General features: G+C 42.3%; 1 protein-coding gene across 2 annotated transcripts in view; it reads right to left on the reverse strand.

Moving 5' to 3' along the window:
• Positions 1–18,899, reverse strand: part of NCAPG2 (non-SMC condensin II complex subunit G2) — a 71,632-nt gene that overhangs the window by 20,961 nt on the left and 31,772 nt on the right. For both annotated transcript variants that reach the window (XM_046670594.1, XM_046670595.1), the window contains exons 14-22: positions 16,416–16,638; positions 16,092–16,201; positions 12,794–12,967; positions 10,215–10,285; positions 9,114–9,267; positions 8,820–8,993; positions 7,363–7,479; positions 7,135–7,275; positions 6,600–6,699 (exon numbers count right to left, since the gene is read on the reverse strand). In XM_046670594.1, the coding sequence (XP_046526550.1) occupies positions 6,600–6,699; positions 7,135–7,275; positions 7,363–7,479; positions 8,820–8,993; positions 9,114–9,267; positions 10,215–10,285; positions 12,794–12,967; positions 16,092–16,201; positions 16,416–16,638 (1,264 nt within the window). The remainder of the gene's footprint in view (positions 1–6,599; positions 6,700–7,134; positions 7,276–7,362; positions 7,480–8,819; positions 8,994–9,113; positions 9,268–10,214; positions 10,286–12,793; positions 12,968–16,091; positions 16,202–16,415; positions 16,639–18,899) is intronic.

Here is an 18,899-nt window from a genome sequence, read left to right on the forward strand (position 1 = left end):
ACCAAAGTTCATAAAGCAACTATTAACAAAACTAAAAGAAGATATTAAAAATAACGCAATAATAGTAGGGGACCTCAACACCCCACTAACATCATTGGACAGATCATCCAGACAGAAAATCAACAAAGAAACAGTGGAGCTAAACAAAAAGCTAAAACAGTTGGACTTAATAGACATATATAGAACACTTCATCCAAAAACAGCAGAATACACTTTCTTCTCAAGCGCGCATGGAACATTCACAAGGATAGACCATATGCTGGGAAACAAGGCAAGCCTCTACAAATTTAAAAAAATTGAAATAATAACAAGCATCTTCTCCAATCATAATGCTGTAAAGCTAGAAATTAATTACAAGAAAAAAGCTGAGAAATGCACAAGGATTTGGAGACTAAATAATACACTATTGAACAAGCAATGGATCATTGAAGAAATTAAAGAAGAAATCAAAAAATACCTGGAGGCAAATGAAAATGATAACATGCCATACCAACTCACATGGGATGCAGCAAAAGATGTATTAAGAGGAAAATTCATCACAAAACAGGCACATCTTAACAAACAAGAAAAATCCCAAATAAGCAATCTTAAACTACACCTAACTGAATTAGAGAAAGAAGAACAAAGCCCAAAGTCAGCAGAAGGAGAGAAGTAATAAAAATCAGAGCAGAAATAAATGCTATTGAAACAAAAAAGGCAGTAGAAAGGATCAATGAAACAAAGAGCTGGTTCTTTGAGAAGATAAATAAAATTGACAAATTCCTAGCCAGACTTACAAAGAAAAAAAGAGAGAAAGCTCAAATAAACAAAATCAGAATTGAAAGAGGAGAAATAACAACAGACTCTGCAGAAATACAAGAGATTATAAGAGAATACTACAAAAAACTATATGCCAACAAAATGGATAACCTAGAGGAAATGGATAAATTCTTTGACTCCTACAATCTCCCAAAGCTTAGTCAAGAAGAAGCAGACAATTTAAACAGACCAATCACAAGGAAAGAGATTGAAACAGCAATAAAAAGCATCCCAAAGAATAAAACCCCAGGACCAGATGGCTTTCCTGGGGAATTCTACCAAACTTTCAGAGAGGATGTAACACCTATCCTTTTCAAGCTATTCCAAAAAATTAGGGAGGATGAAACACTTCCTAACGTATTCTACGAGGCCAATATCATGCTGATACCAAAGCCTGACAAGGACAGCACAAAAAAGAACTACAGGCCAATATCGCTGATGAACATAGATGCAAAAATTGTCCACAAAATTACAGCAACTCAAATTCAGCAATTCATCAAAAGGATCATACATCATGATCAAGTGGGATTCATACCAGGGACACAGGGATGGTTCAACATCCGCAAATCAATCAACGTGATACACCAACATCAACAAACTGAGGAATAAAAACCACACGATCATCTCAATAGATGCAGAGAAAGCATTTGACAAGACCCAACAGCCATTTATGATAAAAACTCTGAACAAAATGGGCATAGAAGGGAACTACCTCAACATCATAAAGGCCATATATGACAAACCCACAGCCCACATCATACTCAATGGGCAAAAACTGAGTGCCATCCCCCTGAAAACAGGAACGAGACAAGGATGCCCTCTATCACCACTCTTATTTAACACAGTACTGGAGGTCCTGGCCAGAGCAATTAGGCAAGAAGAAGGAATAAAAGGAATCCAAATAGGGAGGGAAGAAGTGAAACTCTCGCTGTTTGCAGACGACATGATCTTATATATAGAAAACCCCAAAGAATCCATTGGAAAACTTTTAGAAGTAATCAGCAACTACAGCAAAGTTGCAGGTATAAAATCAATTTACATAAATCAGTAGCATTTCTATACTCTAATAACGAACTAACAGAAAAAGAACTTAAGAACACAATACCATTCACAATCGCAACAAAAAGAATAAAATACCTCAGGGTGAATTTAACTAAGGAAGTGAAAGACTTATACAATGAAAATTACAAGGCTTTTCTGAAAGAAATGGATGATGACATAAAGAGATGGAAAGATATTCCAAATGTACATGGATTGGAAGAATAAACATAGTTAAAATGTCCACACTACCTAAAGCAATCTACAGATTCAATGCTATCCCAATCAGAATCCCAATGACATTCTTTACAGAAATTGAACAAAGAATCCTACAATTCATATGGGGCAACAAAAGACCCCGAATTGCTAAAGCAATCCTGAGAAAAAAGAACAAAGCTGGAGACATCACAATCCCTGACTTCAAAACATACTATGAAGCTACAGTAATCAAAACAGCATGATACTGGTACAGAAACAGGTGCACAGATCAATGGAATAGAATTGAAACCCCAGAAATAAAACCACACATCTATGGACAGCTAATCTTCGACAAAGGAGCTGAGGGCATACGATGGAGAAAAGAAAGTCTTTTCAACAAATGGTGCTGGGAAAACTGGAAAGCCACATGTAAAAGAATGAAAATTGACCATTCTTTTTCACCATTCACCAAAATAAACTCAAAATGGATCAAAGACCTAAAGCTGAGACCTGAAACCATAAGGTTTCTAGAAGAAAATGTAGGCAGTACACTCTGTGACATCAGTATTAAAAGGATCTTTTCGGACACCATGTCTTTTCAGAGAAGGGAAACAATAGAAAGAATAAACAAATGGTACTTCATCAGACTAAAGAGCTTCTTCAAGGCAAAGGAAAACAGGATTAAAACAAAAAACAACCCACTAACTGAGAAAAAATATTTGCAAGTAATACATCTGAGAAAGGCTTAATATCCATAATATATAAAGAACTCACACAACTCAACAACAAAAAATCAATCAGCTCCATCAAAAAATGGGGTGGAGACATGAACAAACATTTCTCCAAAGGAGAGATACAGATGGCCAATAGACACATGAAAAGGTGTTCATCATCGCTGATCATCAGGGAAATGCAAATCAAAACTACACTAAGATACCACCTTACACCCATTAGAATGACAAAAATATCTAAAACTAATAGTAACAAATGTTGGAGAGGTTGTGGAGAAAAAGGAACCCTCATACACTGCTGGTGGGAATGCAAACTGGTGCAGCCACTATGGAAAACAGTATGGAGATTCCTCAAAAAATTAAAAATAGAACTACCATACAATCCAGCTATCCCGCTACTGGGTATCTATCCAAAGAACCTGAAGTCAACAATTCCAAAAGTCCTATGCACCTCCATGTTCACTGCAGCATTATTTACAATAGCCAAGACGTGGCAGCAACCTAAGTGCCCATCAACAGATGATTGGATAAAGAAGATGTGGTATATATATACAATGGAACACTACTCAGCTGTAAAACAGAACAAAATCGTCCCATTTGCAACAACATGGATGGACCTTGAGGGAATTATGTTAAGTGAAATAAGTCAGATAGAGAAAGACAATCTCGTATGACTCCACTCATATGAGGAATTTAAACATGTGGACAAAGAGAACAGATCAGTGGATACCGGGGAAAGGTGGGGTGGGGGGTGGGCACAAAGGGTGAAGGGGTGCACCTACAACACGACTGACAGACAATAATGTACAACTGAAATTTCACAAGATTGTAACCTATCATTAACTCAATAAAAAATAAAAAAATTTAAAAAAATTAAAAATAATAATAATAATAAAAGAAGGCAAAGGGACACACATTCTCCACATATGTGGGTGAGCAAGGAAATGCTGGGCTAAATCAAACACGAGCAGCACAGAGACTGATGTGCTGAAGCGTAAAGGACCCTGAAAAGAAGAGGGCCAGTCTTCTTACATCCATCCTCACAGTCATGGTTCATGGGGGAGAACCACACACTTAGTCAGTACTTTTAATTATTGACAAAAACCTGGAAAGTTGAAAATTCTAATTCAAAGCTATTTCATTATGTTCAAGCAGTATGTGCCTTATAACCAAATATAGAGAGAGATAGTGGTTAAGTAAAACAGCACAAATTACTAAAGATGTATCAGAATTCATAGGAATGTACAGTAGAAGACATTGACTTTGGAAGTTATTGCTTCTTGAGAGTGAATCAGCTCACAAACAGTTGCTGGGCTGGGAGAGATGTCAGTTTGACACTGATGGCATGCTGGCTGCTAGGATTTTCCCAGCAGTTAATATCTCAGGCTATCACGTGTCTGCAAATGAGCAGAAGCTCACTAGCCCGGCCCAGGGCAGCAGTCACAGAGAACTAGCTCAGCGTACGAGCCTGTGGAGCATCCTCCTTCTGGCTCAGACAGGCGCGTGCTCTGTCCCGGGACTCCCTCCTGCCCAGCTCTCTCCAGCTCTACCAGGTGGCCGCGGTCTCCATCAATCTCCCTTTACCTTTTCATTGAAGGCAAAGTCCTATATTTACTGTAAGGTTTATTTATTAGAAATTTAACCTTCCTTTTTCATTGTACTCATTACTTCTTGCTAAGATGACCATGTACTAGCGCTGTCAATAAGTGTCACTGAGTATCTGCACAGTCATCCTTCCCAAAAGCCTCTGACTTTTAGTGCCTGATTTTGCAGAATGCATGGTGTTTTTTGAAACACACACACTGTGTTAGAGCAGAAACACCTGCATTTTTGTGAGCTTAGATTTTTACATTTGGGTTATGTGTGGGGACTCAGCTGTATTCAAGGACCTCTCTTCTGGAATATGCACTTCAGCATAGAAAATGCCATACTTAAATATTAATATAAATGCGACTGGCTTTAATTAAAATGCTTTATTAGGACTCTTTCAAGTAGAGCAAAAAGTCCAGTGATCAGTGGACTCTGGGTCTACCTAGCTAAATTGCTAAGTATAATCCTATTTGTGACAAGACTATAAAAAATGACCACACAGTTGATTCTTTCCTGGGAAATGCTGATTATTGGAAAGTATAAGTACAAAGATTGCTTCAGTTTGGTCAAAGATAAAGTCAATAGCTTAGGGCCTCATTTTGGGGGAAGAGACGCCTCTATACAATGAAACTAGTTACACTGAGATCGAAATTCTATTTAGCTCCCTGGAAAATGAATTTTATAAATACAAAAAATAGATTCAGTTCTTAGGAGAAAATAATTCCTAAATGATAAATGAAATTTAAATGATGCAAATCATTTTTAATGTTTCAATCATTAAGCTTAAGTTTAACCTGCTGTTTTCACAATAGAAAGTAAGAGTTATAAAGAGTTAAACAAAAGAAAGCTAGACTTTAAAACAAAATATTTGTTTTATTTAATACTTAGTCTTTGTGGATATTTTAAATAAATAATGTATAATCTTGCTTGTGAGTACAGATTAATTCAAGGGGATGTATACTCGAAACAGCAGAACAGAGTGGCCAGTACCCCAGCTCCAGCACAGCACAAGTACCAACCTCAGTGCCAGAAGCACGGAGAGAAAAACACGGCGGAAGTTGCTGACAAGAATCCTCTGGGGTCTGCATGACGAAACTGAAGACTCCAGATGACTAACTGCGAACTTAACTATTGACTCATTGAATCTAATTTTCAAAACTTAATGTTGAATTTGCTAGATTATATCATTTTCAATCTCTTCTAGTAAATATGTAGGCTTAAAGGAATTTAAATGTCAAATTTTCAAGTTTCCATAGATCTCAGAAAGAACCAAACATAGCGTGGGGATGTGTAGTAAGAACAACTCAGAAAATTTAGAAACAGCTCCATACAGCAACTCAGCTACCCCAGGGAGGCGGCAGGGTCAGGGTTGTGGGTCACAGCCCAGCAGGATACTTCTTAGCCAGTGTGACCAGAGGTGGAGGAGACACTCTGGACCATACCCCAACTCCTCCCGCCATCATGTGATAGGCTGTGAGAAGCTGGCCCGGGGACCCACGGGTAGGATGCTCCAGAACATCACACAGCCCAGCTCCAGTGGCCAGCCTGCCCAGACCACCTATAAAGAGGCAGACTTCTCACTCCCTCACTGAACACATTTCACTTAGCACCTAGTATGCAGCCAGCATGAGCACCATGGGATGAGTCCCAGGGCTGACCCTGTCACCCCTGTCCGTGGGGTAACACACACTTCCCAGGGGTTCTAGGGGGCATTGAACATCCCCTGACTTACCAGCCCCAGTGTCCAGAGCAGATAAGAGAACTATTCTGTGAGCTTTGCCATACAGATGCCAGCGGGGAGCAGCAGAGAGGCTCGGGGCTGCCACTGCGCTAGCCTCCCACACGGCAAGTCCCCTGACAATCAAGCAAACTGCAAGGAGCAGAAGCCCAAGGCCCCGTCAGAAACCGGACTTCATCACATCCAATGTCAGAAACACCTGTGAACTGCCTGGCTGCAGGGTTCACAGGTTCAGATCCTGGGCACGGACCTAGAACTGCTCATCAAGCCACATTGTGGTGGCATCCCATATAAAATAGAGGAAGACTGGCACAGATCTTAGCTCAGCGATAATCCTCCTCAAGCACAAAGAGGAAGACTGGCAACAGATGTTAGCTCAGGACCAATCTACCTCACACATACACACACAAAAAAAGCAAGAGTGCTGACCAGAAAAGTAAGGGAGGGAGAGAGGAAGTGGTTTTGATTAATTGCTCTAAACTAGTCCTTTAATGAACGAAGTATACCTGTTTGCATGATTCCAAGACTCCACTGTAAAAGCTGTATCTGAAACTTACAATCGCCAAGGCCAACCATAACAACATCTTTACACACGGTCAGGTAGGTCTGTAAGAGACAGATGTGCTGATGTGATTTACCAACAAAGGCCACAGAAAGGGAAAAAAGGGAATAAATCCAGGCTTGCAAAGCCTCTCACATCTGATGTCCTACCAGTTATCTTACAAAGCAGGTATTTTTATAAAGGATTCCCACAAAGACACATTAATTCTAATTTCTGTTTTGATAAGAAATCCAGAAACACATTTTACGTAATTCCATAAACATTACTGAACACTATTACATGGAATGTGTAAAATTACATTAAAATTATGCAGTCTATACTTTGAGAAAAGATAAACTACAGATCTTTAAATGCCGCTGTAAGGATTTAAGAAGAGCAACATTACGTCTAAAGTTACAACTTTAAAACAGAAAATAAAATCTTGAAACACATCACAAACTTCGTAAATAAAAAGGTTTCTGCGTCTTAAGACTTCTAACCTGGATAATTTGCTGATAAACGACCCTATGAAGCTTCAGATATTCTTCTTCTTGATCTTGGATAAAAGATAAAACTTTGCTTTCTAACCAAAACCCAGTGTCTTCCAAAGGGGACAGGTAAACCTTTCCTTCTGAGCAGAACTGTCCAACAACAGAAAGATGAATTAGTACTGGGCCAGCCGTGCCAATGCGCTTCTTATTCTGATACAGAGCCAGGGACGGACGCACCTTGTGCTGAAGATGAATACTCAACCGACAATAGAGGCTGAAGGCTCGCAGGGCAGTTGCTTCATTAAAGTTGTGAGGTTTCACACCTGGCAATTGCAAAATTGATTCCAGATCCACCTGTAAAATAAAAAAATCTGTAGGCTGCGTTCTGACTGATAAGTCATGGCCAGGATGATCGGAAGCACCTGACAAAGCTGCACTTCAAGAGGGACACGTGGAGCAACAGAGGTGATTCAGCAGCACAGCAAAGCCTTCCGAGAAGTCTGCAGTGTCTTCCCTTCCTCTCCCCTCAAGAACGTAACTTTAAGTTATTGCTTAAGGAGCTGTCAGGAGCGAGTATGTTAAAGCCTTTGCCCCTGGGGTAGGTTCTGGCCTGCTGGGGGTGAGAGGCCAGGTCTGCAAAGAAAGACGGTGCTGTTGGGACAGACCGACAACACAGAGAGAGAGGCAGTGCCTCCCAGGAACAGTCCCTCGCCACTCAGGCAGGGTGAGACCCTCCCGCCTGCCTGCGACTCCCTCATCTTGCACCCAGCAGGAGCAGCGTGAGTGTTTGGAAATGTGTGGGAGTGGGTTTGGCTGTCACAATGGAGGGGTGGGTGTCCCACCAGCATTGAATAGGTGACAATACCATTTGTGCCCCTGCTAGGAAAGCCTGACGGGAAATACATCCACCCTTTTCCCAGAACCCACAGGCAGCCCTACTTTCTATACCAGTGCAGCCGGTGCCCAGCTTAGTCCATGGGCAAAATCCCAGCGCTGCCCACCCCCACCTGGACATGAACGCTGGAGAGGCTTGAGGGAGCGCATGGCCAGGTACTGGGCTTGCCATCAGCCCCGCCACCTCCTCCCCTGAGTGCTATGCACCTCTCCCCTTCAGACCTCCCTCCTCTCCCACCTGGTGCCTGGCGCTGGTGCACCGGAGGCTCTGCCACTGGCACAACCAAGCTCAGCAGCACTAACAGGCTGTTTCTGAGGCCTGGCCCTGGAGGAGATGGCCAGAGAGCCAGGAAGGAGAGGAGGAAAATGGTGAATTCACAGGAATGCTCCACCGATTCCTAGAAAAGCCTGCCAAGGACTGAGGGGAAATCAGGATTCCCACGACAATGGGCAGGAGCAGAGCAACAGAGCTTGAGGGTGACAGGAAGTCTTCCTGCAGACCCGTGTTCACAGAAACAGGGTTATTCGCAGGAGTCAGCCTTGACAAAACACTGGGCTCTGAACACCACTTGGCTGAAAGGCCTAGAAATTGTGACCTAGTCCCCATCTTGCCACCCAGTTAGTCACCTGAGTTTGATGTCCTCGCCTGTACACTGGAGGAAGGGGCCAGATAACACAACTCCTTTCCCGCTGGAAAAATTTATACTACAAATATGAAAAATTTAATCTTACTTTATCACTCCTATGACTCATGGAATCACTCAACGTTCACAGGGCCTGTATTTGTTCTAGAAAGTTACCTTGGACGTTTCAAGTGCTTTCAAAAGATGGTTAAGCTTCTTTCGGGGAGCCGATAGCAGGCACTCTCGATTCTTCGGATGGGTCAGCAGATACTCTATGTAAACCAAGGCCAATTCGGGTTTGACTGGGCGTGTATCACGGATTTGCACTTTACGTTTAGACGCTGAGTTACTCTGAAAGAACAGAGAGCAGTAAACTGATAAATAAAACATATGTTTCCGGGAAACCATGCAGATTTCTAATACAGAGTTATCCTCATTCAGCAAATTTAAAGAAACATGATACAAATATACCTTACTCTGGGGCTGCTCATCTGGCAGCCAGTCACAGATGAGTTCCAGAATGTGTCCCACTTGTCCCCAGGAGCAGAGACAGTCTAACAAAGTGCAGTAGCTCTTGTCTGCTGCTCCTTCCTCTTGGTTTCTTAACGTGGAAATCACACCACAGCTGAAAATGTCAAATACACAAAATCAGATCTCATATTTCAATAACAATTTCCCACTTTTCTAAAAGGTGAGGAAAATAAAGAAGCCAAAAATTGAGGGTACTTAAGCCCTTCCTATCACAGGAACTCTTGGACATTCTCTGCTGCAGAATAATTGTATTGTTTTCTCACAATTACTACAGGAGATAAGTTTCAATACAAAATACTGAATTTGAAAGCTTTAGGAATATTAGACTCAACACAGTCCAGACATACCAACATAGGTATTAAGTTATCAAGGACACATCAGTCACATAAAACCCCCAGCCTTTCATGTCTGTGTCACCTCTGTCAGACTCTAGAGCAACACCGTCCAACAAAACATATAATGCAAGCCACAAAAGCAGGCCATGTAAGTCATTTTTAATTTTCTAGTAGCCACATTTAAAAAAGCAAAGAGAAACAGGTAAAATTAATTTCAATAATATATCTTATTTAACCCAATCTATCCACAACATCATTTTAAGATGTAATCAACATAGAAAACTACTAATGAGATACTTTACATTCTTCTTTTCACACCAAGTCTCGGTGTGTGCATTCTGCACTCACAGTACCTCTCAACCCAGAGAGCCATGTTCCAGCCGTCAGAGCCACATGCAGCCCATGGCTCCATGGCGGATAACAGCTTCAGAGTCTCATCACATCGGGCTTTAGAAATAGCCCAGACGTTACAGCTCAGAGACTGTTTTAGTGCCACGTAGTCTCCTCCTACCTTCCTTAGCACTCCAGAGCCACCAGAAATTGCACCCGGCTATTTTCCCTGCCACAGGGAGAGGGAGACAGGAGGGAGGAAGTGGCTGTGGACTTGGAACTGAGGTGTGACAGTCTGCTGAATGTCAGACTGACACCTAAGCACAATGACGCAGGATTCCCACCTCACTGCTGTCCTGAAAAGCAGAGAGAATACCTGAATGCAGGCACAGCAGAAGCAGGCATGAAGGACATCAGCATGAACAAAGGGATCTTACACCGATCATCCTAAAAGCATAAAAAGAAAACAAAACAAAAGGGTATTTAAACACGATGATGTTTTGAAAGCCTGTTCATAAAGCTTCCCAATAACCTATTTTCAAAGTCACTCAGTAGGAACTAGAGTAATCCTCCCAATGCTCAACAGGAAAACTTACACCTATTGGTAAACTTCACATTTGAGACGTATTCTCAACGTTTTATATGACATTCCACTACTCTGTGTGATGCATTAATTTTTCCAGATATTTATTAAGCACCTACTGTGTACCAGGCACCAATCTAGATCCTGGGGATACATCAGTACCCAGAATAGACAAAATTCCTTGTGTCAAGGCACTAACGTCTATTGTAAAAATACTGATGAAAGGAAAAAAATTAACTCTACACACTTGGTATCCTGAACATAAATCTCAAGAGAATGAAACTAGTCAAAGAAAAAATTTTAAATAAAATAATGAGAATATCTTTAGGAAGACGGCAGTTTAATGGAAAATGTACAGACTTTGGAGCTACTTTGCCAAATCCAAGTCCAATCAGATTCCACAAGCTAACTAGCTGGAACACAGAGCAAAGAGGTTGGAGTCTCTGAGTCTCAGTTTCCTCCTCTGCAAAACGGGAAAGAGTTATTAGGAGAACTGAGTGAGGTAAACCACATCAGAACCAATGACAGTACCTAGTACATGGTAGTGCTGAAAAACTGTAGCTACATTATTATTATTACAACAATAAAGCAAACAGTAGACCAGACTCAATCAAGAACACTCAATAAAAAATATCCTTGGGGCTGGCCCCGTGGCTGAGTGGTTGAGTTCATGCGCTCCGCTGCCGGCAGCCCAGTGTTTCATTGGTTCGAATCCTGGGCGCGGACATGGCACTGCTCATCAAACCACGCTGAGGCAGCGTCCCACATGCCACTGCTGGAGGGACCCACAACAAAGAATATACAACTATGTACTGGGGGGCTTTGGGGAGAAAAAGGAAAAAAAATTTTAAAAATCTTAAAAAAAAAAAAAAATATCCTTGGGGCTGGCCCCATGGTGTAGTGGTTAGATTCGGCGCACTCCACTTTGGCGGCCTGGGTTCATGGGCTCAGATCCCAGGCACAGACCTACACCACTCGTCAGCCACGCTGTGGCGGTAACCCACATATAAAATAGAAGAAGACTGGCACAGGTGTTAGCTCAGGGCAAATCTTCCTCAGCAAAAAAAAAAAAAACAAAAAGAAAACAAAGCAAAACAATATCCTTGTTTGGTTGGGAGAATGAGGGATGGTGAATTCTAAAAGAAAAAGAAATAACAATTTCCCTGAAAATATACATGAAACAGAAATAGGAGCAACATCAAAATCTGATCTGTAATTAATATGCATTCAGTTTGAATAAACCCACCCTTACCCCTAACTCCTAACAAAAAAGGAAAATATTTTCTTAATGTTACAGAATTACACTGGTAATTGCTGCTGATTCCACTCTATGTGCGGGTTATAGATTGTATATTCACTTATTGGATGACCACAATATTCTCAGCTACTGAGGGGAGACAGGCTCTCCTGCGAGAATCATTTGGAACTAACTGAATTAATTAACGGCCTTCCTGGGCTTCCTGGACATCCCCAGGCCACACTGCTCATTTGCCATCTCATCCAGTGTCCTATGGGCTTCTGTGTGCATCTTCTGAGATTTCTGATAGTGCTGGTTTCTCACCCCAGTGTAATTATTTTGAGCTTTTCAAATGCCCTAGTAACTTCGGCAACCTAGATTTACTTTCATGGGCAGCTCACGTTTGTATTTTAGAGGCAGAATGAAGCTCAGAGATGCGACAGTCACAGAAATACAGCTCAGAAAAGCTAAGAGGTCCCAGGACACATAAGCAGTTGTAGAAGAGCCAAGAGTAACATTTACCGAAAGAAGGGTGGTTCATAAGACCTATGATCTTTCTATACTTAAACCATGCTCTCTTCATAATTGGGAACAAATTTGCATTTTTAGCTATCAGTCTTATTTTTGTTTTTGAAATATAAATTTCCTTCAGAAGTAAGAAGTCAAGGAATGAGAAGGTTTCCTTCATCCAAACAGAAGTCACACACCTGGGTCTGTCTGTCCCAAGAACGCAGACACAACTCAGATATGTCAGAAACATGTTAGCTTACAGTGTGTTGCCAAATGCCTAAAACTGCCCCAAAACTTTGGTGCTAGTGTATCTTGATGTCCACAGACTCCTCTTTCTCAATTCCCAGCAAGTGAGACTGGATTCTAAAATCGTGTCCCAGACTATTAGAGACAGAAAACCTGAGAGCTCGCCCAACACTTCCCTGGGTGCTGGGACAGGACCCTGAAAGAGCCATGTCCCCGATCCTTGAGAAGGGCGAGGCTGGCTGGCCTGCAGGGCGAGTGCCGGCTCAGCCTCTCCTGCCACAGACGAGGAGCCAGGCACAGAGAGGAAAGAGTGCGGGTACTTCTGCAAACTGCATGGTGCCATCTCACCAAGCCTGCTGACAAGTGCGGCCAGCCTTACCTTGAACACTTCCAGGTACTCAGGGAGCACAGAGGCAAACTTGTTAATGGTGTAAACTCTGGCCTCTTTATTGTTTTCCATACTTCTGTGAATGCTTTTCCATAGAATCACAACGATTTCTAATAAACCTGCCATGGATGCAACATCGCTTACTGACAGTGTTTTGTCCAGAACCTAAGACACAAATAATGTTATTGTGAAAGAATCAAACCATAACAAGTATTAAGATAACAGCATATCCCAGAATTCCAGGCCTAAGGCAGAAATGTAAAGGATATCAAGTCTCTTTTCAAGTCGTAAAATGACTTTATTCTCTATTTGAGAATCTCTATTAGAGGTAAACCTGTTCTTAAAGCCCACTCAAGAAATAAATTCTAAACTAACCCTATATCCTTTCAATAAACAGTTTATCTGAATTAAAAATCCTCTAAAAATCAACATGTATAAACCACAAGATACAGCTTCTGATTTGTTAAAAGATGTCACTTCTCACCACAAACCTCAATATGAACAGACTGGTGGGGGAAGGGAAGGGCTCTAAAACCTAATATATTTAAATGTGATTACTGCTGAGACTCAGCTGCAACTCCACCCATCAGACCACACTGGATGTACCTCTGGCCAGCCACCGCCATCCTCCAGGGCTTGTGGGGTATGATCCCCAGACTCTGGTGTAATGACTGACGATGATCAACTCCCACTCAATCATGGGCTTCTTTGGTTTGTTCTAAAATAATACACGGATTTACATTTTCTGCACTCATGGTGGCAGTGAGCAATAACTACTGCTATGTTCTGCGTGTTCAGTTTAAACCACAAGTGCGTCTCACAAACTCCTCTTCTCCTCCACAGAGCCAGAGACCCACACTGCCACCACCGCAGGCTGCGCTCGGACGTGACCAGCTCAGATCCACACTGATGGGCTCTGCTAACGAGCCCTGTGGTGTGACTGTAACAAAGAGTCTGATAACCTGCAAATACCAATGCAGACAACTTCCTGAAAGGGGACAACCTTCAGATGCAAAGGATGATTCATTTCAGGCATTGGTATTTTTATGCTATCTATTCAAATTTAATGGAAAAAGATACCGGGGAGAAAATTAACTTGTTTAATGGGGGTACACAGAAAACGTAAGGGTAGTTTCTATAGAAAGTTGAATTTTTCAATAGGCATTTAATACTTTGAATGAGTTTTTGTCAAATTTAAAAAGCAATGAAACTACCAAAGTCTTAGAAACTACTATAAGAATGATACAAATAACAGATTGACAAAATTTCATTCTGTATTTAATTTTACTTTTTACTGTTCCACTGATAAGCATAGCAGCCCTACCATTAAAGTTTCATGAGAAAGTCACTACTTCTTTACAAAAATTTTGCCAAGTTCCTAAGCAAGATTTCATTAAATAGGAAGCCACCTTTTTATTTTTGGCAGATAACATCTTTGATTTTAGTAGATAGCAATGAGAAAAAGTAAAAGAATCCTTCAAAAATTGTTGCTTTTAGCCATTTAGATAGTCTTAAAATTAGAAGATCTACATGACAAATTGTATTTCTTTTCTAGCATAGGTTACAATGGAGCTACATATTTCTAAACCCTTGCCTTTTCTAATGGTACAGATATTGACATAAAATGTTGTACAACCACAAGTTTCTCAATAATGCTAGGGTTTTAACAATGGAGGTGTGGGGGGTGCCTTCAATAATGAAACAATGTAATAGTTTTTCACCTGTTAGGTTACACAATATGTCTTGCTCTTTTGCAAAACCATTTCCATCAGTAGGAGTTTGCAAGGGTGGCCCAGAGAGATCTGTGCTCAGTCCTTCACACGGCACTTTTAGCTCACTGCCCACTGCTGCATCTACTTTGCACACTGGGGCTCCCCAAATGCCCTGTGTCCTGGACTGAGGTCACCATGCTGGCATCTCCAGTGAAGGTTCTGAAGATGTATTATAAGCAATGGGATGACTTCCCTGAAAAATTCTGCCCATGCAATCCACATACTGAGGGGAAAACTCTGAAGAGAGGAACTCAAATTCCACCAAAACCAAAAGCAGAAGCAACTGTGAATGCCCTCGGATGAGGATTTCCCAAATCCAGGCTGAAACGGCCTGGAGCTGATGAAACCACTAGTCAGCGTCAGCTGTTAGGATAAAAGCCAGACTCACTCTTCTACACTCTTTTCTCTTCTAATTCCACATCTGTTTTCCCTTGCTGAGACAAACAGAAAAGGAAATGTTTAAACAGGGGCTGGGCTGATGGAGTGGTGGCCCCACTAGGTGTGAGTCCATGGGCACATGTGTGATGGCAGCATGCGTAGGAGTAACTGTGACCAGCACTGTTGTCCTCACAATGCAGGCAGGCTGGAGTGAAACCAATGAACAAGCAAAGCCAAAACTTCAGCTCTGAGCAAACCTGCCAGCCTTGCCTAGGAAGCAAGCCTCTGTCAGAGGTGGTAGCACACAGGACGGGGAGTGAGGCGAGATCAGACCATGCAGGGACCCTGCCTTGTTGCCAACATGAGGAACCATGCTCAGCAAAAGGATAAAATGTCTTGTGACTTTCTTTTTAAAAGGCCAATTTCCTAACCTCGTTGGGCACTACGAAACTATCCAAAAATTTTACTTTCAATGGACATAAGCATGAGAGTTTACTTATAAGCTTAAGATACTGCTTCTAAGTAGTAAAAGTCTAAGGCTTAAACATTCTTTTCTTACTATATCACTGGTCACTTTGGACTCTGAAGGAATAACAGCTCAACAGTTCCTTTCATAAATTACTTTTTTAAAAAAGATAATTCTAAATAAAGCTCATTCCCAGACATTCAACCCCAAGATGTTTCTAGTAGAATCTTACGGCAGTGGCTAGGAGTAAATCCTTGGGCGCCACCACTCGTGTCCCTGTAAAATACAACAGTGTCCAAAATCCAACGCAGATATGCTACCCTCAGGTCGAATTAAAACATACAGAGAAGCTTAAGGCAAAGAAAATTTGAGACAGGGTGCTACCAATAATAAATTTTCCTCTTTCCTCTGAATTAAATCCTACCCAAACTTCACAATGAACTATAAAAAATATACAGCAATTCTTTCAAAACATGATTTGTGATACCCCAAAATAATGAATTGAAGTATCAATACTAAAGGAACAAACAGAAAACAAAAACATTCCTAACAAACAGTCCGTGGAAACGATTAATGCTCTGCCCTCTTCCAAGCAACGAGGTAGAGGCGCCTGCCTTGTCCCCACCAGGTAGCACGGTCCGGCGTTCCCCCAGACGCGGCGCGTTCCACTTACACTCGCATTCTCCTTCTCCTTCTCCCTCTCAGCATGGTCCTCTTGCTGCTCTCTTACCGCCCTCCGTATGCAGGCATTTAAGCAATGGCGAATCACATGAATCAGCTTTGCTAAAATGTTTAAGATAAAAATAATTTACGTGTTTCTTCAACAAAATTATCTTTCTAATAGTAAAATTATAATCCCAAATAAAAGTATTAGATTAAGGGAAATCATTAAGAAATTCATTAAAGCATAAAGTTTATTAAAATGACAAACCCTGAGCCCACGTAACACTCTGCTTTAGGGAGAACTCGTAAGCACCAGAGCGGCCGTGCTCAGTACCTATGTTCGTGCAGGCAGTGTGCCTGTGGGCGTGCTGGTAGAACTTCCTGGCGGCTCCATGGTTCATCTGGACCAGGGTGACGCAGCGCTCACACCACACCTCCTCGGGCTGGTTCACGGGCAGGAACGAGTTAAAGATGAGGCTCACCAGGCGCCTAGACACAGGCTGGGAATCCAATTCCAGGCGAACCAAAATATGCTCCATGGGGCATATTTTCCAAAACTATAAATAAAGCACACATGCAGAAGGAAAACATCAATTGTTCCTGTAATCTTGAAAAGATTTTAAGCAACATATCCAGAGCGTAATCAAAAAGGAACTGATTTTCATATTCAAGAAAATTCATTTCAAATGACTATATACCAGAATCTGAGACTCTTCTGTAGAGAAATTAGAACTAATAAATCCATATTTAAAAAGCACTGGGGCCGGCCCGGTGGCGCAGCAGTTAAGTGCACACGTTCTGCTTCAGCGGCCTGGGGTTCACCGGTTTGGATCCCAGGTGTGGACATGGCACCGCTCGGCAAGCCATGCCGTGGTAGGCATCCCACATATAAAGTAGAGGAAGATGGGCACGGATGTTAACTCAGGGCCAGTCTTCCTCAGCAAAAAGAGGAGGATTGGCAGCAGTTCAGCAGTTAGCTCAGGGCTAATCTTCCTCAAAACAAAAAAAAAAAGGCACTGACAGATAAGGTACCTAAGCATAAGAGTGTTGGGAGAGTTATAATTAATTAGTACCATTCTTTTTTTTTTTTATCTCCCCAAACCCGCCCTGTACACAGTTGTATATCTTAGTTGCCGGTCCTTCTAGTTGTGGGATGTGGGACGCCGCCTCAACGTGGCCTGATGAGCAGTGCCATGTCCATGTCCAGGATCCGAACCCTGGGCCGCCGCAGCAGAGCGCATGAACTTAACCACTCGGCCACGGAGCCGGCCCCAATTAGTACCATTCTTGACGTACAGTAAACTCTCAAACGATAGCTATGATTATCAGTCTAATAATTTCTGTATTTCCTACAACACCATGACTTTCGGCCCATTAATGTGAAAAGCGAAAAACTTTACAACAGTTTTGACACAGAAAGCTCACGGACGTCCCATTTCTGACCTCAGAGACACAAGGCATCACTCAGGAACACCCAGGTTGCCCAGCATGTCGCTCTGTAGCAGTGCCCCTCCCTCCCTCCCTGGGGCCAGCTTGCCTAGATGACCAGCGTGGCCCCAGCCCCGCTCACAGCTGCTGCCACGTGACTGAAGATCAGACTGTCCTGTGCCCCTCTGCTGGAAAGCATGGAAGCTCTCCACTGCCTGCTAGGGCCAAACTTCTAAGCAAGAAATTCAAGACAAGAAAAAATATCACGGAATTAGAGAAAAAGAGATTTTAATGCTGGAGTGTCCAAATCCTGTCCCAGTCACTTATCAGCTGGTAATCCTGCGCAAATACACTCAAAATAGTTTCCTCGTCTGTATAATGGGTACAATACCACTGACAGGTATTCTTCTTGAGGACCTGGCTCTAATGATCCTTGTGTCTTTTCAATATTCTCAATCAGATCTTTCTCACCAGCATTTATGTACTTTCATATCGTTCCAACCCTTAAAACAAAATACCCGCACACAAACTTCTGAAGTGTTTCCCATCTCCTTCCAGCTGCCACCTTTGCTGCTCCCCTCTCAGCAACCCGCCTACACCCAGACCTTCACTGTCACTCTCACTTGTACCTCAATCCACACGGATCTAGTCCACCCTCACTGAAGTTATTCTTGCCAAGGTCATAGTGACCTTTTATTGCAAATTCAGATGGACAAATTCATGCCCTCTCCTTAGAGGAACTCTCTGAGCACTGGACACTACTGATTATGACCCCCTGAAACGCTCCCAGGACACTTCCACTAAGACACCTCTTGGTTTCTGAAAAAGTTACTGGAGTAAAGACAACAACTAACCCCAAATCCCACACCAAACCCTCGTACTCACACTCTATTGCTGGGGAGGCAAACAAGAGCCAGTGCTTCCAACAGCAAGCCACGGGAAGAGGGGAGCAGAGGGCCCAGCTCCTGCCCTCACCCCATGGGAGGCAGGCAGCTTCGTGGAAAAGAACCTGCTGCCAACTAACTCCAGCACTGAGCGAGGCTTAGAAATGAAGCGATGAGAGACTTATTCGCGAGTTAGAGGTAGTGCTCTCAAGGTTTAAAAGAAAAAGAAAGATAAATACTAGTATTCACATTCTGACAGTTTTAACACCTTCTCTCACCTTTCCTCTCTCCTCTGCCGTGGTCCCTGTCTGCCCACAGGTGCCAGCCCAGATCGGCGGTTAGTTTTGCGTCTGAGTGCATCAACGAATAACTCTGAACAGCACACTAGCACACTTGTGGGCGATGATGACAGCAAAAAATGTTTCCCAAAACACTTCAGGGCTCTGCATAACTATTTGTTGTAGTTTCACAACAATCTCAAAGTAGATATTAGTATCCCCTTTATA

Source organism: Equus quagga, chromosome 8 (assembly GCF_021613505.1).
Source record: "Equus quagga isolate Etosha38 chromosome 8, UCLA_HA_Equagga_1.0, whole genome shotgun sequence".
Taxonomy (NCBI): Eukaryota; Metazoa; Chordata; class Mammalia; order Perissodactyla; family Equidae; genus Equus; species Equus quagga.